Source organism: Cupressus sempervirens, chromosome 7 (assembly GCF_028749045.1).
Source record: "Cupressus sempervirens isolate cs-2001-9-10 chromosome 7, ASM2874904v1, whole genome shotgun sequence".
Lineage (NCBI taxonomy): Eukaryota > Viridiplantae > Streptophyta > Pinopsida > Cupressales > Cupressaceae > Cupressus > Cupressus sempervirens.
Genome location: NC_143124.1, coordinates 925,628,698 through 925,653,639, shown reverse-complemented (window position 1 = coordinate 925,653,639; position 24,942 = coordinate 925,628,698). Strand labels below are relative to the sequence as shown.

The 24,942-nt window shown below is 34.3% G+C and overlaps 2 protein-coding genes across 4 annotated transcripts in view; both read right to left on the bottom strand.

Annotated features, from left to right (window-relative positions):
• Positions 1–3,130: 3,130 nt before the first annotated feature.
• Positions 3,131–6,240, bottom strand: LOC149550579 (uncharacterized). The gene is made up of 6 exons (XM_089793561.1): positions 5,633–6,240; positions 5,278–5,510; positions 5,023–5,175; positions 4,537–4,937; positions 4,027–4,432; positions 3,131–3,891 (listed from the first exon to the last, which is right to left on the bottom strand). Exons 1-6 carry the CDS (start codon positions 6,073–6,075, stop codon positions 3,308–3,310), a joined length of 2,220 nt encoding a protein of 739 aa, XP_089649687.1. The 5' UTR covers positions 6,076–6,240; the 3' UTR covers positions 3,131–3,307.
• A 283-nt stretch (positions 6,241–6,523) lies between these two features.
• IPT9 (isopentenyltransferase 9) overlaps positions 6,524–24,942 on the bottom strand; it is a 107,275-nt gene continuing 88,856 nt past the window's right edge. Inside the window, exons 9-13 of one of the 3 annotated variants that reach the window (XR_016354218.1) lie at positions 10,264–10,339; positions 8,720–8,934; positions 8,485–8,595; positions 8,026–8,159; positions 7,513–7,891 (exon numbers count right to left, since the gene is read on the bottom strand). Coding sequence is in view for 2 of the 3 variants with exons in the window: in XM_089793562.1 (XP_089649688.1) it covers positions 7,819–7,891; positions 8,026–8,159; positions 10,264–10,339 (283 nt within the window). In the remaining variant the exon portion in view is untranslated. Of the gene's footprint in view, positions 6,660–7,512; positions 7,892–8,025; positions 8,160–8,484; positions 8,596–8,719; positions 8,935–10,263; positions 10,340–24,942 lie in introns of those variants that run through there. The other 2 variants (XM_089793563.1, XM_089793562.1) reach the window with 2 other exon arrangements.

Here is a 24,942-nt window from a genome sequence, read left to right as displayed (position 1 = left end):
TTGGGGCTTACCAAGGCCACATGTACTCACTTCCATGAGCAAACTATTGCTCAATCAACCTTGTGCTCTCCAATTTGGAGTTCTCGCTTTTCTACCAATTAGTCTAGAAAAAAGCTCCAAAAAAAAGCCTAATTATTCTCAAACTTATTGTGTTGAGAAGGTGCATTGCACTCACCTTCAACGTGTGAATCTCTTTGTAATGATAACATTGCTCTCACAAAATCCGTAATGTTCCAACCTAATGAATGCATGAAAATACCACATAGTAGGTCATGTGTCTAATGGCTTCTTATTTGCTCATTTTTTATTATATTCATTACACATCCAAATTGTCACCAACTCTATGCAACTCTCTACCATCCACTAAAAACATCAAATTGCCAAAGGCAATCCATTGTTTTGTGTTGTTTGTCATGACTAGGGCTGATAAGAGTATGAGTAGATATAAAATATTTTCTACAAAATATAAACATATTCCTATGTGACAATGGATAATCAATATTGACCAACTTTAAAGGTGCTAAGGGAGGGGGGAAATTAGTAAAAAAACATTGTTAATGCACTAGTCATGAACAACGATCCTCCAAATTTTGGTTTATAAGTATTAAATCCCAAAGCAAATTAGTAACAAAAGAACAATGTTTTACATCACATTGAACATACATACATTTTAGTGCTTAACAATAATGCTTAAATTCACATCAACTATATTTATATTCCAAGTTCCAAGATTAAAGAATGACTTCACTATTAGAGTTAAATTCTATATTGTTAACATTTTAACATCCAAAACTATGATTTTTCTTTTTTACAACTAAAAGAGGGGTAAAATTTTACTCAAACTTAATGGAGATACAAAAAGAGCAAAATGCCCAACAATGAGTACACTATAGAATCTTGTCACTATCCAATAGTTAATCTAACATATGAGACATATTACGAGATAATTGCCCCTTATCCACAATATGTCAGTCCTACATTTGATCCGAAATCCATTTGGCCAAACAACCCAAACCACTATTTTACTTCCTAGGAATGTGAGTAAAAGGAACAAATTCCAAGTAGCTACACAAATGAAGAATACGCCCAATAACCAAAGCTACGTGTGAACTAACACCCTCAAGTTGTAATCTAGTTAACATAGTCACCACTAGTTAACATCAATGTTATGAAAACTTTGTGAGGAGGTGGTCTTCAACAACCCTCCCGATTGACCATCTCTAAAGTATGTCTACATCTACTGCTACCCCAACCAACATATCCCACAATGCCACCATGAAAAGAGGGAAGTCAAAATGTTTACAAATAACATCTCCAAGATCTGTACCTCCAATCATGATACGCTTAGACAAAACAATATCACGAAGAGACTGGATAATTTTCCATGACTGTATAGCAACCATCCTAGCATTTTGGAAAACTCATTGATTCCTCTCAACCAATCATGCCAAGTGATAAAAGAACAAAGAGCCTATGCACCCTAAAGAAAAGCAATTTTTGAGGCTTGCTCCAACATGTCCAAAACCTAGACAAAGAGGAGAGATGCCAGCAAATGCCAGCAATTTTGACTCCACAAACCCCACCAAAAGTATCAGATCTTTTTCGCAAAGGAGCATTGGATGGAAAAATGATAAACAAAATCTTCGTTGTTATAATGCAAGACGTGCATAGAAGGGCCATAGAAGCCGCATTCGCATAAATTGTCCCAAATAAGACATCAGTTTTGAACTACCAATCACATGAAAAATTTACATTTCGGTCAAGAAAAATTATTCCAAACCTACTTCCACCAACGCACCTCAATACCTCCACACAACTATCTATTAAGCTCCAAGTACCGTACAAAAGTAGAGTATTCACCAAATAAGCCCCTATCAAGCTATGACATTTAGTCCTACTAAGGTGTTAAAAGTAAAGTACCATTTATATATTTAAATCCAACAGTAGAATATGGTAAATGTAAGAGTATAACTAATTAAAAAATTGATGTACTTCAATGGTCCCTTGGTCTACTGGTGAAGTCCCACCAGGGATCAAATATTGTTGAGTGTAAGGCTTCGACATCTAAAAGGATTGAGGCTCAAATCGTGCACTGAAAGAATTTGGTGGAATAGATACCCCTTTGTCCTTGGCTCTTACCTGAAGAAGTTCAGCCGTAAGACTCGTGCTCCTGTATCCCGTATCAGATAGCTAAAACTAATATGCTTATATCTGAGAAGTTTGCAATGAAAGCAAAAAAATAAAAAATAAAAAAATTATTTGCAGACCTCATTTTGAATAAAAATTTAACATGTGCAAAGGTAAAAACATTGCCCATTTTACATCTCGAATTTACTAAGGTGAAGAAAACAATTTTTCCTTCAAATATATAAAAATATCGATATCCAAACTGTGGGTCTACAACGCTACCCCTGCCTCAACATCTTGTTTTTTCACTTTACCTGCTGATAAAGTCAAGAAATATGGCATAAATTCTTCAAACTAAAAATTTCCTGAATTCTGTAACAAGTTGAATTTCAAGGACAGGGAACCATAATAATGGTTCCTGCAGTAGAATTGACGAAATCAGAAGGGAAGAAAAAGGAAAACATGGCTAGCTACTTGATTTGAACTCGCTTTCAACAGAATTCCCCATAGAATTAGCAGCAAAAAGATCTAATTTGTTCACGCTAAACTCGCAAGGGAAGTTCGGCAATAAAATGGTCATAATACCAGTCCACTCTGATTGTGACTGCATTCAGAAGTTGCTCTATCTTTCGGGTTTGTTCAATTTGTGAGCTCTCTGAGATGCTGTACATGAATGTCCACAATTAGTATGCATCTACAATAACCTGTAATCAAAGCAAAGTAACAAGAATCGGAATCGGATCGGAATCGGCAAGGCCGAATCGAATCGTAAATCGGCAATGAATCGGCGATGAATCGGCAAATTTGAAAAAACCCTTTAAATTTAAAGATTTTAACAATTTAAAACTTATTTCATGCACCCTTTATTGAATATAACTTAAACACACTATAACATCATCAAATAGAAGTTAAAACTTAACATACATAAACATGGAACATAAAATCCATCACATATGTAACTATGTTATCTAAAATGTAAATTGTAGGCTAGCTGAAGTAAATAGAAATCAAATGATCACAATGATTTAAATCATAGAATGTATGTAAGATGATCCATAAGACATCAAATCATAAATGTATGTAAGAATCTAAGATGAAGATCCATGAAAGTTTGAAACATATGTCTATCAATGATTCAGTATCAATATCTGTAAACAAAATATAAAAACAAGGCTCCAGCTCAAGCCTCAGACTCATAGTCATCATCATCATCCTCAACATCATCCTGAAGCTCGACTGCAGCCTCAGCCTCAGCCTCTGAGTATCTAGTCTTCCTAGTAGCAAGGCGTCTAATGTAGGTCCTAGAGGACTGCCGAGCCATATCTCCCGCATGTAAGATGGGCTCATGAACGTCGCTAGGGCCTGTGCCTGTGCGTGCACATGTGCGTCTACCAATGCCTGAAGAACGTGCTCTAGCTGCCTCAGCCTCTATATCCACCTGGTCAACCCACACACGGTCTTCCTCAGTGAAGACTGGATCCACAACCTCTATGAGCCATTCTGATTCTAAATCAATCTCCTCTAGAATGATCGGAGAGGAGTCAGTGCCCAAAATCTGCCTGATCCTAAGACGGAGGTTGTAATGAACAAAGACAATATCATTCAACTTCTGCACTGTCAACCTGTTTCTCCTCTTCGAATGGATGTGCTCGAACATGGACCAACTGCGCTCACATCCAGAAGCGTTGCTTGGCTGACTCAGAATACGAATGGCAATTTTTTGAAGTTTTGGGGTTGTGGCCCCAAACATTTGCCACCATCTATCTGCAATAAGGAAAAAATTGAAACTAGAAACAATTAGTCTCATTTACAAATTACAAGTTAACTCTAAAATTACATAATCAACTTTAAGATTAGAATCTAGATTCATGAACATTGAATATATTATTTAATTTTTACCTAGCTGTAGTGTTGTCTGAGCATTTATGGCCATCCTGCTAGAGAAAAGTGGCCCCTCTTTATTGTTGAACTGGTCTAGCTCAACAATCGCAGCAGCGCTATCTTCATCGCTACTCAACCTCTGAATCACTGTGTATAAGCCAGTGAGAACCTCCGCATCCGCCTTGAACTCAGGACGGAAACGATATGCCGGATTTAGAAAGTAAGTTGCTGCATGGATGGGTCGATGGAGCTGATTCTGCCATCTCCTATCGATGATGTCCCAAATAAGGCCATACCTCTCCTGCACTCCTGCATATTGGGCTCTGATGGCCTCCTTGGTCCTATCCATGCCCTCATAAATGTAGTCCATAGAGGGCTTCTCCCCATCAGCAGTTCGTAGCAAAGCTACAAGGGGCTCAGTGACCTACATATAAAGTAAAACAAAAAACTTGAGTCAAAACTTAAATATAAAATAATATAACTTAAAGTAAAAGTAAAATACTAAATGTTAAATTGCAATAAATTTACCCGCAGGATTTCTCTAGCGGGTTTCCAAAAACCATCCTCATCAAATATGCAATCCGCCACATCTATCCCTACAGTGGTCGTAGCATAGGAAGAGGAAATCCACTCCCGCCCAACAAACATGCTCCTCAATTCATCCCTTGATGTCAACAAGGACTGCAAGGTGATGAAATTCGAGGCAAACCTCGTGATACCTAGGCGAGCTAACTCTTTGCCTTCTGTGTACTTCCTCATTGTGTTAAGGACAAATGAATGATTATAAATGAATTTGCATATGTTTTTTGCCCTTTCCACACATGACTTGACAAACTCAAGTTTGCCAATTTCCTCCAACATGAGGTCAATGCAATGTGTCGCACAAGGGGACCAAAATATGGTGGGGTGTCTCTCCATCAAAATTTTACCTACAACAATTTTAAGTCAATTAGAAATTCAAATTTCAAAATTCAAATAAATTTATTTTCAAAACTTGAAAAGTTAAAAGTTTACCTGCAGCAACATAACTTGCTGCATTATCCGTCACCACCTGGATCACATTTTGTTCTCCCACCTCTGCTATGACTTCCTCAATAGCCTCACATAAGTATGTGGCATTTTTTACATGTGCGGAAGCATCAATGGATTTGACGAACATGGTATATCCTACAAGTAACAAAACAACGAATTAGAATATTAAAATTAAATGGATCATCAACAAATAAAAATTTACAATTATGTATGTAGGAAAGTAGAATGATCAATTACCTCCACAGGATACAAGAAAATTGAGGAGTGTTCTATTCCTCCTATCTGTCCAACCATCAGTCATGATGGTGCAACCCTTTGCAATCCACTCCTTTCGGTTCTCCTCGAGCTCAGCCCTCATGTCCTCTACCATCTCATCCAAGAGGTATCCGCTCAACTCAGCCTCAGTTGGGGCTTTAAACCTCGGACCACAAATAGCAACCACGTCTATCATGTTCTGCCAATAAGGAGCCCTGTCACAAATAAAAATTTAGATGTCAAAGACTCAAATTATAAAACAAGTAAATATAATTAAAGTTTTACTTTTACTTTTAATTTTAACTTTAAAGAAAACAACGAAAAAAGAATCAATTACCTGGCTGCAATAAATGGAATGTTGCAAAAGTACCAAAATTTGCATATCTCCTTTCTGGCAACATCATGAATTTCCTTGTTCAAACCCATGCCCTCAAGCGTGGGTTGGGAACCAGGAGTAGTGTGGGGCACAAAGTAACTATCCATTATGTTTTTCCGCACTCTAGGTTGCAATAGGTTGGTGTGGGACTCTGTCTCACTATGTGACCGATTAGCACTAGCACGAGCAGAAGAACTAGGATAAAAAGGAGGCCTAGAAGAACCCTCTCCAACACAACCTACAGATGCAGAAGCTGATGCAGATGCAGATGTGGATGCGGCTGCAGATGCAGATGTGGATGCGGCTGCAGATGCGGATGCGGGAACATGGGAGCCAATACCCCTTAACCCTTCAAGTTGCATTTTCCTATTGGTTTTGTCTTTTTCAATTTTTTCTAATGCCATTAAGCAAGTGCGTTTTGCCTCAGGAGTTTGGTGAGTGCAAATTGTAACATCGTGTTCAGGTATAGCAGCAATGTGGTATTTCAATCTATAAATACCCCCAGAAGTTATTTTTTCTTTACAAAAAATACATTTTGTTTGATATTTGGTTCTTCCAGGAAACTCTTCGTTATATTTTCAACATTCATCTTTTCTACCCATTGCAAATTTGCAAAAAATGAAAGCAAAGGCTGCTGCAATAAAAATTTATATGTAAAATATCAAAGTTTGAAGCTAATAAAAGCTACAAAACAACAAACCCTAGTTTGCAACTTAGTAAAAATAAAGAACATTCAAGATCTAAACTAAAAATCTTGAAAACTATAAAAATTTAACAAAAAATGCATAATACACTAACATGCAAAAAAAAAAAGAGCACTTACCTCTTGCAAATGAGTTGAGGAGTGTTGAGATTGGCTCCCTAATACTCCCAATGCAATTGATGGCCTCCCCAAATGGATTGCTGATCTCTTTTGTGCTCTTTCTTCTTGCCGGTTAGAAACCTATGGCTTTTCTTTTCTCTTCTTCTCTCTCACTTTTCCTCTCTTCTACTCATGTTAAACAAATAGAAGGCCCTTTAGGGTTATAACAAAGAGAATAGGTCAAAAACAAAGTAAAAAAAACAAGCAATTTTTTTAAATTTTACAACTCTATACTTTATTGGCCGCGGGTGATTCCTGCCGATTTTTCCAGGCGATTCATGCGATTTTTTGCTTGAATCGCCTGAATCGGCGATTCAGGCGATTCACTTGAAGAAATCGGCAATGGCGATTTCCGACTCCAAAAAAATCGCCATTGCTGAATCTAATCGCTGAATCGCCGATTCAGGCGATTTTATGGCGATTCTCGTTACTCTGAATCAAAGTTTTTATTTGCACTTTGCTTGATGACACTTGGAATTGTGAATTCGGTATTATTTGATTTGGCAATCTATGAAAAATCTGATTTTATGAACCACTGTTATTCTTATGTTAAATTCACTTCACTGCAACCAGTTTATTATGAATTATTTACAGCAGCAGAGTCACTCGGAATTGTGGAACAGATGCATTTAGAACTCAGGTTCCTCACATTTTTCTAGTGCAATGTGTATTGGAACTACTGCTAGTATCTCCCACATCATGTGAACGCAATTATAGTTTCTCATGGATAGATCCAGCAATATGTTTCGTAAAACTGAAGATAATCTCAGTTAGGATAAGTCTGCATGCATTGCATGAGATTTTTGTTAGCTTTTACTGTTAATTAATAATCTAACTGTAGTTCCCAGCATTGCTTTCATGATTCAAAACCTCAATTTACTGAGACTTTTGTAACGAATTTACCTTCTCTGATATCTGATCAGCTGATCCTTGAACATGTGATGAAGAAATTTTGTAATCCCATTCAAAGAATAAAGAATTATTTGTATCTATTGCAAATACCATTTCTTTGTATTTTATTACTCTTTTTCAAAGTGGCCCTAGTTTAAATTAAAAAATGGGCAACTTAAGCATAAAAAATGCGGAGGCATTTATACATCAGAACATCAAGAATGGTTATCCCATTTCTTTACAAAACTATTTAATGCCTCCAATTTTTTAATGCTTTTCTGATAGAGATTTGAATCTTGAGTAAATTAAGAATATCCTAACAAAGGACATAGTAAAAATGCATTTTAAAGGAGTTTATTCAGTGACGGATGTTGATCAAGAAAAGCAAGCTTGGCTAGTTCCTCCCACTTTGGGTTGACCTTATCCAGTTTAAAACAGAAGCACAATCCATTGAGTTGACAAAGTACCTGCCATTGATACCATACAGTATCAGATCCAAAATCCTAACTCACATCAATGTAATGTAAAATTCAACCAATGGAGATCTGTAATAATTTATCACTCGTAGTATTATTAAAAAAAATACTGTAAATAGGAATACCTGTTTTGAGCTTGATACTGTTTCAAGTCTTTAGCCTCCTTGTGACTATTGCTTTTAACTATTCTAAGTGATTCGTAAGTTGATGCATCAAATGAATCAAAGTATGCACCCGCAATGAAATTCACTAGATTTTCCTGCACTCATAAATCATTTAGGTTCTACTTTGAATTAAAAACTTAGTTTTTGTAAAAATAAAACAGCCTTCAAGTTATTGCCACAAACTATAGTACATCCATTTCATATTCTTCCCATCGATTTAGAAGGAACACATACTACATGCATGCATCAATACATCTCTCTCTTTATATGTATATGCAGTTGTACATTGTATGTATACATGTCTAGATGGTATAACATAATCTATTACAATAAAACTGCGGCAGTAAATGATGGATTTATCAAGGCCAAAGTGGCATCTTTATAGAAAGATAAAACTCTGCAGAATGAATGAAAACTTACCCAGTACTAAACAATATTACTTTTGTAGTGGCAAAATGGAAAGCACAATTGTGTTCTACGTATAGTAACAGTTGCAAATTGCATAAGTTTTACTTCTCCAAAATTTCCTGTCTACAAAATCAAAGTTTTCACATAAACTTAGAAGTGCATTTCCAATTATCAGTTATTGTTTCATTGAAGGTAAGAAGGGAAATAATTGGCTATACAAGTGATCCAAAAAATCAAACCAAGTTACCATTTGGACCATTAAAGTCACATTGTTCCAGCTAGCGTTGTGTGCTGGGAAGCCCATTTGTGAAGTCACAGTCAAATCAGGTGCAGAGTTGTTTTAGAGATTAGCCATTTTTTCGACGCTTCTATATGTTTTAGAATTGTACGAGGCATCCCAAAATCTTCATTAGCAAATAAGATAACTTCCAAGTTTAATTTAGCTCATTTAGAGTCTAAAAACTGCAATCATATTGTGGGGGCAATATAAGTGGGCAAATTAAATCAAAAGTTGCATTTGATTGCATATTCCAATAGAACTCAAAAAATGCAGTGAAACTTTAAAAAAACAGCACCTAATTTCAAGTTCATATAAAAAGTTTTGGCCTCCAAAAGATGTAAGCAATAGTGGGTGAATCATTTACTTGCCTAAGCAACATTCCACTTTCCACAATGATGTATTACTGATAAAAGAGGTGAATACGCACAGTTCGAGTTAATGTTCCTGTATACAGCCAGAGAGTTGAATAATGTCTTGTTTTGAGAGAATTTCTAAAGGCCATTTGATTTGGCTTCCACTATAGCAATTCACTTTTCAATTTCCAGTGTTTGGTATGTTGGAGGTCTAAAGTGTCTGTTACCTTGTTGGAGATTGTTCCATGGTTTGAAGCGAAGTGATGACACAGGATAGAAAAAAACAGCTAAATAAATTGCAGCATATCATTTATGTGACAAATGTAACTAAAAGAAGCTACATTATTTAGATATAGGAGGGCAAAAATATTCCCAGTGCAATGCCATTAGAACATAGAGAGTATTTCCTAGGGTTGTTTTTCTCCCATAGCTAAGCCATCATAGCAGTATGTTCTTCAGGTCTTGTAACAACATCTATACAAAAGAAATCTCCTGACAATTTGGCAGCAATCGATTGGTACTCAATAAGACATTCTCACTAAATTTATTAATCTTCTAGATTCAAAAGGAACATTTTAAAGCATTTTTAAGCTTAATGTTCAATTTTGTTAAAGTTTCTATTTAAACTTCAAACAAGATTAACAATCCTCTTACATGAACTAGAGAAAAGAAACTAGTAATTAAGAAGGTTCCAATAGCAGTGAGTATATGTGGCATTGAAAGATCATTTCTTTTTTCACTTTAACACAACTTGTTGCGATTTCAAAGGTACTTGTGTGACTCTCATTACAAATAGTTAAATGAAATGTACTTTCACAAAAAGTTAACTATAAAAATAATTCATGTGATGTCATGAGTATACAAAAAGGCATGACCCTATCCATTTCTCCTTCAAATAGAATCAAATAAATTCCAGACAAAGATGATACATTACCAACTAAAGTATTGCCCATCACTGGGCACTAAACTGTTCATAACTTTATAGCGACTTAAATTCAACATATCAGTTAGAAAGTTGGATGTTGAAGGTCACAAATTCACACAGTAAAAAACTAAAATAGCTGAGCTCATGTATTACATATATTCTATCAAGAGATTGCCCTATGCAAATATAGATGTCAATTAAAGCATCATGAAAAGAAAGAGTAGTATTCTAACCAGAGGTCGAGAAGCATCAAGCCAATAGTATAATGGTTCATTGCGAAACCATGTAAGTTGCCGCTTAGCGAAATTCCTGAACATAAAACAGTTTTAAATTGTAAAGCAAATGTGACTTAGACAGCTTCAAAACTACAGAATATATTGAGATGGATGTCAAATTTAGTAAGTGTGTTTCTTGCCTTCAAGAATTTAAAAACATTTATTACAGAAAAAATTTAGAGAGATGTATGCACACAAAAGGAAAAATATAAGCAAGGAACAAAAACTTATTTTTTAGTATCAATTCTTCCCTCCTGTAATTTGTCTCCTTGTAACCAAAATTTGTTTGTGTAACAAAGATAATAGACCACAAAAAATTGTTAGCATTCTGTGAATAGATTGTAGCAGAGTGTAGTGGCATGAGAGTCCAATTTTTAGCACCATTACAAACGCATTTCAAGCAATGTTTGGCACATCCCCCCAGAAATACTCCCTTTTCCAGGATGGAGATATCCCCAAGATGTAGGGAGTTAACAAAAACACCCCTCCATAGCACCACCAGCATCAATTGTGATGTTGGGGAGGTCAACAGGGAAAATTTTGATTTAAATTTAAAAATAGTATTTTTGGGGAATCAATGTCCACAGCCAAACTCGAATGCATAAAGGGCCCCACGAAAGCCTAACAAATCTTATAACACATCCTAACTCTTCATTTTTACTTACTCTTTTTGACAGCAATGTTGAGGAGCCTAAGGGATTAATCTTTACTTGGTAAAGTTATTTTTTTCTATTTGTCTCCTGTAGGAATATCCCAAGGAATCCCTCCATGTTCTTTGCCCTATTTGAGTTCTCATACATCATTTTCTTTATTGAATTATTCCATATATCTGAAATATTACTATTCCTCCTTACAAGAATTGTGCATAGTTACACTGCCCTGGGGGATGGGGGGACGGCAGAACATGGGTGTAAATGTATGTCAAACTTCTTATCAGACATGTATAATATTAGCAATCTGCAGATTGTAGAGTACTAATTTCTTATTTGAATTTGCAGGTTATGATCAGACTGGTTCCAGAATGAATCTGAATTACAATGGCAATTAAACATATGTTCAAATCTGAATATTTGATTTTATCTTCAAGTCTGAAGTCACCAATCCATACTTGAGAAAGCATTTATCAATTTTGATGCTTTTCTCTTGGATATAGATCCGTATATAAGTGTCTTATAGGACATGACATGAGAGGATGTGTCCGCTCATGACATGTCCTTTCACAAAGACACACAAGGATTCCTAACAACTCCAAGAGTCCTGATGCTAATCAAGTTTGATTTGTAATAAACAAATGCTTTTAGGAAAGTCATCAATATGCATAAACGTGAATGGATCAATTGATCGATCCAAAATATGATTCAATACGAATAAGTTCGATCATTACTTGATCGATTCTATGCATGAGATTATCACTCGATCTGCACCAAGAGATGAAGAATAATATTATAATCTGTTATAACCTAATACAGATTTCAGTATACTTAATTTGATATATAGAGTTTCAATTCAATGCAAGGATAATTGCTTGTCTCAAAGGTGTATAAAATGATGATTCTAATTGAGCACAAGAACTGTGTATGTGTGCATGTATGCATGTATGCCAATTCACATAGTTAACTGACACACATACATGCATGCACATATGTATATAGTCAATACAATCATTATCCTTGTATCTGACCGAAGCTATTATATATCAACACTCCCTCTTAGCTAGGAAAAATAATCAAGTATATATATCAATGGATATATCACCTAACTCGTGATATCAAAGGATATAAGGAACATCAAGTCACATGACATTCTTTTCATATCCTAGTTATGGTATGTGCACTGACATCAAGTCTCATGATGTCTACCATAACATGTCATGGCATGTCCATGGATATTATGTCACATAATATCCACCATGATTATCTCATAAAGAACATAATGATCTGCAACTAATATCAAGTCACATGATATCTATCAAAATGTCCAAGAGATACTAACTATCATGACATGTTTGTGAATATCAAGTCACATGATATTCATCATGATAGTGAACATTGTAAAGTTGTCACCTTACAATGTTGAATACAAGTGTATATTATTTGAAAGATCATCACCTTTCAATAATGTACACATGGGTCCCATAAAGTCATAGAGTCACACACACGACAAAAATTTATACATTAAACATCTTTTAAATATATATATGAACAAAAAATGATTTTGAGACTTAGTCTCAATAACTTACATTTTAATCATACCAAGTGTCTTTCTGAAGTGTTCAACTTTAACTTTGGAGAGAGGCTTGGTGAGAAAGTTTATTACTTGATTGTTTGTATTAATATACTCTAAATAGATCACATTCCTTTCTACCATATCTATTACATAGTGGTAAGGAAACTCTATATGCATAGATTGATCATGGAACACTGGATTCACTGAGAGCTTAATACAACTTTGATTATCGCAATGGATAGTAGAAGATTTCAAGAGCTCGCCAAATAGTCATACATTTAACTTTCTAAGCCATATGCTTCTCTAGCTCCCATAGAGGCTGCAATGTATTCGGCTTTTGTAGAACTTTGTGCTTTTGAAGATTGTTTACTGTTTATCCAATAAACCGTAGCTGATTCAAAACTGAAACATCATAATATGCTTTTTCCATCAGTCACACTTTGAACCCAATCTGAATCAAAGTATCCATGTAGATCTAGGTCAACTTTTCCATATTTGAGACCATATCCAATAGTACCTTGAAGGTACCTCAATATATGTTTTGCAACAACGAGGTGTATTTCTCATGGTTCACACATTAAATGACTCAAAGTATTCAGTGCATAACATATCTAGTCGAATGTTAACCAAGTATATCAGTGATCCAATAATTTGTCTATAAAAAGTAGGATTTGCAAATCTAGATTCTATTGCTGCATCTTTTAACTTATGTAAGTTGGTTTCCATGGGTGTGGACATCGGTCTACAATTTAACATACCATCAAGTTTCTGCCAAACTTCCAAACCTAAGAAGTAGTGTAAAATGCCCAAGTCCATGTCAAATTTAGAGCCCAAGTCCTTACATTGAATAATAAGGTGATCGTCTCTTGTAATTAGTAGATCATCAACATATAGGATTAGTATTAACATATCACCTTTGCTAATTTTAAAATAAAGATTTGGGTCTGATCATTCTTTGTAAACTGAGTCCCATAAGATAGTTGTTGATTCTTTCATACCAGACTGAAGGAGCCTATTTGAATCTGTATAGGGCTTTCTTCAATTGCATACATGTGATGCTACATTATGAACCACAAAACCTTCAAGTTGTTCTAAGTAGACTTCTTCGATAGTCCCATTCAAGAATGCAATTTTCACATCCATTTGGTAAATCTTCCAACCTTTATCTTCTACAATAGCAATAACTGCTCTAAATGAAGTATATCAGGCAACAAGTGCAAATGTCTCCTCATAGTTAATACCACCCTTTTGAGAGAACCCTCTAACAAGAAAACGTGCTTTGAGTTTCTCTATACTGTCATCTGCGGCATGTTTGATTTTGAAGAGTCTCTTGGAAAAGACAACATATTTCTCTTTAGGTCTAGGTACTATATCCCATACGTTATTCTTCAAAATGGATTGATACTCTTCTGTCATGGCATCTTTCCATACTTGATGTTTGAGAGCTTCTATTACACTAGTAGATTATGAGTTCATGATTTCACTCATTAAGGCCACATAGCTTGAGAATTTGTGAGGCCTCTTACTTTCTCTACAGGTTCCTTTGGGTGCTGCAAAGTTTTCAGCTTCATGTCATCTTTCCATACTTGATGTTTGAGAGCTTTTGTTACGCTAGTAGGTTATGAGTTCATGATTTTGCCCATTAAGGCTGCATAGCTTGAGAATCTGTTAGGCCTCTTACTTTCTCTGAAGGTTCCTTTGGGTGCTGCAAAGTTCTCAGCTTCCTCAATCATTTTTTTTGAGTATATAGCTTCAGTCAAACAATGTATCTCTGATTAGTATCATGACACTTATGTGTATGTATACACATCAGTATGTAATACTGATGTATATACACATACGTAAATATCATGATGATAACTGTGCATATTATAAGTGGATTGGATACCAGACTTGATCGATTCTTACAATGATCGATCTTGTTTTGCATTGGGTTGTTATCAATCTTTGATAAACAAACATGTTTATATTATTCTTAACAAATTGTTTTGTATTAACGAGTGATTATGTATTTAGACACTGATCGGGTGTCTATGTGGATAGATGTGTTGTAATAACCAATTTTCCCGAGTCTTAATTAACAACTAACATACTTGAGAAATTCAATTATTATTTCAATTTCATAGGAAGACAGTTAAAACCATCATGTTCATGTGAAAGAGATTTACCGTTAAAAACAGTTAAACAAAATTTCTTAGCTAAGAACTTAAAACATCATCAAATGAATTTACTATAGAAATTAAAATCCACATACCATAAAAATTGAATCGATAAATCATTGTAGGGATGTTTTTGCAATCACTCAAATCAGTCCACAAATACCACTATAACGACTATCATTCAATACTGCTATATCAAAATCCAATGATGATTACTATTAAATACCACTACATAAAATTAGGGCATCACAAACCACTGTATCAATTAGAGCATCAGTTACCACTGTATCACTTAGGACTTCAGATACCCCAGTATCACTTAGGGCTTCAATCTCCATTGGATCATTTAGGGCATCAGATACCATGGTATCAAATTAGGGCTTCAAATACCATTGTATCATTCCTTTCCTTCCAATTGCTTAACTGTGGCAATAACTCAAGATTAGAAAATATGCTCATATTCATTATTCATATAAATGTAAGTCAATCCGTAAATCTCTCTCGCATCTAAGTGTAAAATAACTGTAACGATGAAATAACTCAATTAATCTTACCTTCATCTTGCATATACATCATAAAAGTAAAAATACCTGTTTCTAGTAACCAATGGAATGTATAGCTTATCTGTGTCTGTTGTACGTTTGACAACTTGGGGAGAGGTGAAATATTGTCAAGGGCTTAACCCTCGGACCTCAATTTTATCTCCACACAATCTCTAACGAGAAAGGCCCTCCCTACCCGCAATAGACAGGGACCATCTTGTCATCAACTAAGCAACCTAGTATCTAACCATACCACTTGACTTGACAACAGGAGATTACATTAAACGGAATCATGCATGAGCTATTAAATAATTCATATTAAAATGATAAACATTGATATTTCATAACTAATTACGGTTTCATGTTATTGTAGATTCCTTTCTCTCACCTCATCACCCATTTCCTTCGCTACACAGCCAAGTGAGTCCCAGGTGTTCGGAATTCTCAGAACAACTGGTTCTATCAATTATACAAGAAGATAACATGCATCCAACATTTCACAATCTGTGATTACATGATTATGTTCTTTAAAGATTCCAGAATTTGATTGTTTAATTATAATATCCATTGGTATATTATGGATCCATACTATGTTTTCCTTGGCCTCAACAAAAGATTCATAATACTCGTCTTTCATATGAGTACAAACATTTTATATTCACAGCCAATGCAGTGCGCCCGACCTGTTTCTATGGCTTAGCAAAGATTAAAATTGCTTTGTAAATTATTTACTAGTTCTTCTTGAGAGTATTATCCCTTATCTCAGAGGCATATGGAAAATACTTTTGTATAAGCTTGCACTAATATGACTTCCTTTTAAACTAAGTTCTAATATAAAATCCATATTCTATTAGGGAATCAATATTCTGATTTATAACTTGTTATTCAATACTTAAGCTTATGTGCAGTCATCGTGAGGAACAAAAGATACTTCTACAAGGTCTAGATTAAAGATCTCCTTCTCTAGCTTTTAGGGAATCACATCTTATATCAAATTTTGAAAGAGTATTTAAGAGAATGCATGACCTAATCACCGCCTCCTTGTGATAGAGAATGATTGCAATATTTGGTTCTTGCTCTTGCTGAAATATAATTAAAAGCCTTTCAATTATGAAGCCCCAATATTGGCTCGCGGCACTTGAAGCAGGTTACACAAATAAATAGAAATAAACTAAGAATTGGATGGATTACAATCAAAACGACTGTGGTATGATGGGAGTATCTCCAGAACAAAACTACAATCATGAGTTGCCATTGTACAAATAGATAAAGACAGGAATTTACTACCCAGTATGCCCATTGAGGTAAAGCTAATAATAGCAAAGCTTACACAAGTCTGATGGAATGATAGCAAAGCTGCGACACCTAGTAAATATTATGAAAATCGATCTCTTGCTAATAAATCCCACCGCATTTAACTTGATCTCCTCCCCACTCGATTATGAGCAAGATCAAGATGAAGGTAGCGATGATAGTTACAATGAAAAACAAGGACCCATCGATTTAAGTGGTAGACATATAATATTTGATTTGGCCGCCGCAGTGACATAAGGCCCGATGAGAATGAATCCAACTCCATTCTAGGTTCACATAAAAGAATGAGTCGTGACTTCTTAGCTTCCATCGGTTTCTCAAGATGTCCAATCAAATTCAAACATTAATTCGATTTGAAAAGAAGAGAAATAAAAAGGGAAAAGAAATGAGGAGTTGAAGAGTTATAATTTTTATTTTATTATTATAGTACATTCTTATATACGTTCACACAAGTCTATTGATGAGGTGACATCATTAGATTATATTATTATAATTTATTGGTGTCATTTCATTTTTATATTTGTGTTCGTATGTAAGTGTTTATTATAATGATAAGATAAAAAATTAATAAACAATTTCTAAATGTATGTATTATATTTTAACTCAATTATTTAATGTTTCTCAATTTATTAATTTAAATAGCTCATGCGGGTCCCACAGATGTATCCTGTTTCAAGTCACTAGGTTTTCAACCCATCAACCCAGTGATGGCGATGCTCATGTGCCTAATTCTTTTCTAACAATGCTTCCACCCCTTTGGCATGTTTCCTGCAAGAAAGTTCTCCGCAGTTAAATTATATTATCATAATAAATTATTTAATCATAATTAATCACAACGGTTAACCATCTTCTCAATTCCATGATTTCGTGACAAATGATCAACTAACTTGTTATCTTCATTTTGAAATTATAATGACTACCCATCTTACCATTTTCACAAGACCATAACAAATTAAGCTGCCAACTGACTTCATGGGAACCTCAACGACTATATTTTAAATTAGGTCAAAAATTGGGATGTAACACATGTCTCCATAAGGAGACATGCTTATTCACATAGGCACCCCCTTTGACAATATATGTATCATGTTCGGTGCTTGATCTTGAACATATCGAAATCATAAATGTGGGAAAGATCACATTCTACAGTATTGGCATTGCAGTTAATATAAGAACTTTGTTATTTTGAAATCATCTTCATCAACCAAACTCAAGTAATATAAGCATCATATTAATATCAGTGCAGATGTGTATTAAAGTTTGAATTAAACCCTTCTCATTAACAGCAGTTCGTACCTGTCATAACGAATCAGACATTTATAAACTGGTAGTGCAAAATCTAATATAGAGCTTTGCAATTTTTCTAGCCAAAAGTGGTTTTTACTTGCTGTTACTATTTTGATTTTCCTCTTGATGCTCTCTTTGATTCTAAGGACCAGCTTGGTTTTCGTTTGAGGTTTCTTCTAGGTACTCCCTCTGAAACTCAGAAGTAGGGTCTTCCTCCATGTTTTTAGGTGAATCCTGAATTTGTAACCCATTTGAGCTCTTTGCCCTTTTGAAGGCAATGTCTTCCTCAAAGATGACATCTTTGCTCAGTTCTATTTGTCTTTCTCCAGGTATGTATATCTTGTGCGCTTTGAGGTTTCACTGTAGCCTACAAAAATTCCTTTCCTCCCAAAAGGATTTTGATTTTGACCTACTCTTTAGGCACATGAATATACACAAGACAACCAAATATCTTTAGATGGCTTGAGTGAGGTTTTATGCCAGTAAAAGCCTCTTCAGGAGTTTTGTTATCAAGGTGTGAATATGCCCTAATCTTCGATGCCAAATCTCATTAGAGTCAAAAGTCTCATGGATGAGGCCTTGTTTTGTTTCAGTGCAAAGTTTGTACAAGTATCCTTGTCTTATACCTATGGTTTTAACTTTCTTATATGCAGAGTTCAACTTTACCATCCATGAAGGTGACCGTATATCCATTATCTTCGAGGGTAGATATGGATACTAGATTTCTCCTAATTCCTAGTACAAAGAGTACATCTTTTAGTTGAATAATGATATGTGATTCCAATTTGATGTTACAAATTCCCACCCCTTTTACTGGATGTGCAAAATCATCCCCTATGGTTACTTCATCAATTTCTTCCACCAAAGAGTCTAGGGGTTCTCTAAATCCCATGATGTATCTTGATGACCCACTATCAATAACCCAAGTGTTAAATTTGTTTAATACATGATTTGATAGTGTTGAGTAGAATACAAACTTCTCATAATCATCTTCCATATTTGTTTTTCCAACCTTAGCAAAAGATGCTTGTTTCTTTATCCTGTCAAGGCATTTGACAGCATAGTGTCCATATTGATCACATCTAAAACATTAAACTTCAGAAAAATCTTTCCTTTGTCTGGATGAATACTTTCCATTAAAATTTCTATTTATTTTGAAATTCTTCTTCTTGCCTTTCTTTTGAGAGTTTGTGTTTAGGACATGGATATCCTCATCTATGGGTTTTTGTTTGTTTCCTTTTGTGTAATGTCCCCATTTCCTAGATCGATTTTTATAGTAAAGTTAATATAAAATAAATAAATCAATAAATATAATTTATAATTATGATTTCATTGATAGAGTAAAATAAACAAATATTATATATATATCATTTATTTTGATCCTATATCAAATGGATATAACATTATATCGATTGATAAAACATTAAACAAAAAGAAATAATAATAATTAAATATATAATAATAAAAATAATAATTTATTAAAATTAAGACAATACAAGAGTACAAATGAATATAATATAATAAGAAAATTAAAATGATAATAATCATAATAAATTAAATAGTTAATTGTAAATAATTATAATAATGAAATATATATTAGAAAATAATGGAAAATTCATGCAGATATTATAGAAACGGTGAAAATCATCAAAGAAAGAAAAGTATGTTATAATATTCAGCAATAAAGGGAATAACAATATAACATTGAACACAAATTCCAGAGACATTGCAAAAAAGGGCCCGAATTTGTAAGAAAAGCCGAAATTATAGGAAGTTAGAATTGAGAAGAATTATTAGCCAAGAACACACGATATTCATAATATTAAAAGATATGGGAATAAAGTATGAAAGCACACGACTTTTGGCAAGTTTAGTGTTTCATCCTATTAATAAGGGATCAAATCAAGTATCATAGATATATGGGCATGGATTAAAGGGAACACCATAAAATAGGAAAAAGACTCTTAATTATACTTCAATGTCAAACATAACTTAGCGTGGGAATCACCAAACGCAGTGGCATAGTACTCGGACAGAACTAATTGCACGGGCAGATCTGAACAGTCACTAGGAGAAAGCACCAAACACTTTCTTTCTTATTTTCGACTGATACTCGGACAACATTTAGAAAGGGAAATATAGCTGGGAACAATAGACGTGAGAGAGGCCAGAATTAATCATTTTCCAGAGTGCAGCCAGTGAATCCCAAATTGACATTATCTCAGTAAGGGATTTATATTCTATTAGAGATAAGAAGGAATTAAAGAATACAAGAACATTGGAATCTGGCAAGAGCCTGAGGAGCATATATATGTTGTAAGCATATGATAACAGGTAAAAGATATTGCAACTGACAAATATATAAATATAAATACCCGTGAAAGATTGAGGGTTATCACCACTTATTTTTATTATCATTTCAGAAATCATATCAGAATTATAATTATTTGGAGACACTATTATAGAGATATTTTGTAGACTATTGGTCATCTATTTCCCCAAGCTGAGCACATGATCATAAAAAAAAAGAAAGGACTGTGATCTATAGTGATAAAAGATCTGAAAATATATCTAAGAATATTTGATCTATACATTCTTGATGCAGACCAGTCTTGCAAATTAAGTCCTTTTAACTCCTTTGGTGAAAACTCAAAGTTCATAAATAAAGATAGAGAAGATAAGAGAAAGAGAAGACAATCATTTGTCCTGTTATTCCAAGGGTTCGAAAAAAAGGGACATTACATTTTGACATCTATCTAGCTGCTTCTTGTAGGCAGCTAGATCTTAACCCATCCAATTTTGGAAGTTTTGATCTTGCAATTATTCCTTAAATGACTCCCATGAATTTCATACCCAACCATTGACAATTGATCCCTCAGCTTAGTTATTCTCATGAAGAATGCATTGACAGATTCTCCTTTGTCTATGCTTATGTGATTCATTTGCCTCTTTAGTGCAAGGGTTCTGCCAGTGTTATTTATTTCAAATGTACTCTCAAGGGTTTTGAACATAAGGTATGTAATTTCCTATTTTGCCAATATAGGTACTATGTGGTCCCTAACAACATTTACTATTAGTTTCATGGCTTTTTCGTTATTCTCAATCCATTAAGATTTTTTTGGTACATTCTCAAGTTTTATGTTCTTATTTTTCACAAATTGGTCCAACTTATTCTATTTTAGTATCATCATAACCCTTAACTTCCATGATGTGAAGTTGTTTGCATCATAATCTGTTCATGTTTGACATTTTGAAGAATAAATGGGACTGCAATATCAAGGTGAGTAATCTGATATCTCAAGTTTAATTTGGATCTTCCTTAGCAAGGCTCTGGTACCATGTAAATGTAAATTAAACTTCTTATTAGGCTGGTATAGTATTAACAATTTGCAGATTGTAGAGTGCTAATTTCTTGTTTGAATTTGCAGGTTATGATCAGACTGGTTCTCGAATGAATCTGAATTACAATGGAAATGAAATATATGTTCAAATCTGAATATTTGATTTTATCTTCAAGTCTGAAATCACCGATCTGTACTTGAGAGAGCATTTATCAATTTTGATGCTTTTCTCTTGGATATCGGTGGTATATATAAGTGTCTTATGGGACATACCATGAGAGGACATGTCCACTCATGACGCGACACAAGGATTCCAAACAACTCCAAGAGTCCCAGTGCTAATCAGGTTTGATTTGCAATAAACAAATGCTATTAGTCTGCATAAACTTGAATGGATCATTTGCTCGATCCAAATTACGATCCAATATGAATATGCTCGATTGTTACTTGATCAATTCTATGCATGAGATTGTCACTCGATCTACACCGAGACATGAAAAATAATATTATAATCTGTTAATACAGATTTCAATATACTTAATTTGATATATAGAGATTCGATTTAATGCAAGGATAATTGCTTGTCTCCAAGGTGTATGAAATGATGAATCTAATTGAGCACAAGAACAGTATATGTGTGTATGTACGTTGACATAGTGAATTGGCATACATAAATACATGCACATATGTATATAATCAATACAATCATTATCCTTGTATCTGACCAAAGCTATTATTTATCTATAGGGGGGACAAGCTTCTGAGGTGGGGGTACAGAGGGCCTTAATTTGGGGACAGCGGGAGGACAATGACGGGGGACAAGGGGGGTTGTATATAGTATATACTATACATATGGAACCTAAAATGCTAGTTATGAAAAGATGTTTAATAATATAGCATATAAAGATGTAAAAAAGTAAATACTTGAACATTGCATTGAATTGGAACATCGAACATTGAACATAAATAGTCAAATCAACAAATAGTCAACATCGAGACGTCCCCCCTGTTGAGAATATTAGCATTATAGTAAATTGAAGCAAAGACTTTACAAGTAAATTCAATATGAATTTTGATGATAAATCAAATTATAATGTAGTGGTTGAATATATATATATAAACCTTTCATCTTTCTAATGTCAAAATCATCGATCATCATCGGTTGCTTGCAAATGTTAATTAAACTACATATCAAGCAAGTCAACATCAACCATATTGCATCTCGGCAATTAATTGTAATCTTTCGCCCAAACTTGTATTATCAGCAGTGTTTGATCAAGAGACATGACCACGTAGGGTCATGACTCAACATGGCATGAGCCACGTAGGGTCATGCCCCTAGATGGGCATGCCTTCTCATTTGTATATTTATATATGTTATTCCAACATTGAAATATCATCAATCAAAACTAGCAATGCATATTTCCAGTCTACAGTATTAAATCAAATAATATATCTCCTTCACGGTCCATTGGTTCAAATTATATATCTGTTGTCAATACAACAGTAACCATAGTTGGAACAATCGTTGAGTAATCGACGAGTTTCCAACACTCGCCGAGTTTATGCTCAGAGAACTCGCAAAAATGATTTATTTGGTGGGAGGCAAAAAATTGTCAATTACTCGCCGATTTTAAAAAAAACTCACGGAACAGCAGAAAAAAAAAGCCGTCTGCACAATGGCCCAGCAATCTAGAGCAAAAAATTTGATTTTTTGCAATGCCAGTTGCATTGGTGCATTCTAGAGTCTTGTTTCTTTGGTGTTCTTTTTAATTAACTTATTAGATGCATCTTCTCATTAAATTTGCCAAAAACAAAAGTATTTTTAATTAAATTTCAGCCGTTTTTTTAGGTTCCCGAGGTTTTTTTTTTAAATGGCCGAATTTTTCCTGATTAAACTTTTGGGAGGCTTGGCGAGTTGTTGTGGAGTCCGAATTTTCCAACTATGACAATAACTCCAGCAAAAGAAGAACACAAATCATATCAAAATTATATTATAATCAACTAAATATTTGCAGGCATAATTAGTTCAATCTCCACCAATTCAATCAAGATTTTCTTTACATGGTATCAGAGCCAAATTGGTAGAGAGATTACTAGACTAATTTCCTAAAATAAAAGTGACATCATGTCAAATAATGTTAGAGTTGAGGATAGACTTGAAGGAGCAACAATTTTTTTCTCATGGAAAATTCAAATTTTAACAATCCTTGAAGAATTAGAATTAGAATCATTCATTGAATCAGAGATTTCAATACCTGAAGACGAGGCAGAAAAGGCGAGTTGGAAAAGATGAAATGCAAAGCTAGAAAGATCATTGTTGATTTAGTAAAAGATCATATTCTTCCTTCCATATCAAATCTCGAGAAAGCATTTGAAGTATTTAAAGCAATCAAGGATACATTTGAGATCAACAACTCAAGTACACTGCTTACATTGAAAAATCAACTTATGAACATAGAAATGAATAAAGGAGAGTCAATCTCACCCTACTTTGGAAGAATTTTTGAAATAATCAATCAACTATCTTCTATTGGAAACAAAGTAGAAAATCAAGAATTATCAATAATAGCACTTACAGGATTACCTATATCTTGGGAAGCATTCATCCAAGTCGTCAACAAACCGTCAACACCAACTTTTGATCAACTTAAAAATGATTGCACCTCAGAAGAATCAAGACTAATTTCTAGAGGGATCATTTCAAATCAAGAGGGAGAAAATCAAATTCTCTTCTCAGTCTCTAATATCAGAGGGAAGATGAGAAAATTCAAAGGAAAGAAAAATGATAAACGAAAAGGAAACAATAATTACAAAAGAAATGATCTCTCCAAAGTTCAATGTTATAAGTGTGAGAAATTCGGACATACCTTCAGAATTGTCTAGAAAGGGAAAAGATTCTAGCCTCCTTAGCCAAAAGAAAAAAGGAAGAAAATTTGTTATTCTACTCAGCTCTATCAAGTGAGATGAAATCCAACGAAAATATGTGAATAATAGACAGTGGTGCATCCTGTCACATAACAGGATTCAAAGATAAGTTTGAAACTTTTGGAAGTTATACCACTAAAGGAGTCAACATAGGAGATAACGCCACCTATCTAGTAAAAGAATTGGGACCGATTCTATACAACTAAAAACTGGGGTTACTCTAAACTTAAAAGATGTCCTTTTTGTACCTGGCATAAAAAGGAATCTAGTATCCATCTTTGAACTTGCTGATGAACGGTATCAAGTCACCTTTAATAAAGACAAAGTTTTATACTGATCTAAAAATGCTAAACTCAAGAATGCTATCACCATAGGGAGTAGAGATGGAAACCTATATAAATTGTGTAACACTCAAAAACAAGCCCTACATCACAAAGTGACAAATCCTAATGAAACATGGCATAGAAGGCTCGGACATATTAGATTCAGTACGCTACCAAATGTAGCAAAAATCACCACTGGAACACCTAACCTAAACTCAAACCATATAGGCATTTGTAAAGGATGTGCTCTGAGAAAGAATGTAAAAAGACATTTTCCTCCTAGCGAACACAAGTCTAAATCAGTTCTGGAACTAATCCACACTAATTTATATGGACCTATGCCAACACTTTCTCTAAGACGATTCTCATACTACATAATATTTATTGATGATTTTTCTAGGAAAACCTAGATCTATTTTCTAAAGGTCAAAGAGTCAAATGAGGTTCTATTAAAATTTAAAGAGTTCGAAGCAATTGTGGAAAATCAAACATCAAAAAGAATAAAAACCTTAAGATC

Bases quoted from the DNA above. Each gene is read 5' to 3' on its own strand.
- LOC149550579 (XM_089793561.1), bottom strand. From the start codon at position 6,075: ATGGCATTAGAAAAAATTGAAAAAGACAAAACCAATAGGAAAATGCAA. The intron at 4,433-4,536 runs GTAAATTTATTG...CTTTATATGTAG, and splicing joins CCGCTAGAGAAATCCTGCGG to GTCACTGAGCCCCTTGTAGC. The intron at 3,892-4,026 runs GTAAAAATTAAA...TCCTTATTGCAG, and splicing joins TCAGACAACACTACAGCTAG to ATAGATGGTGGCAAATGTTT.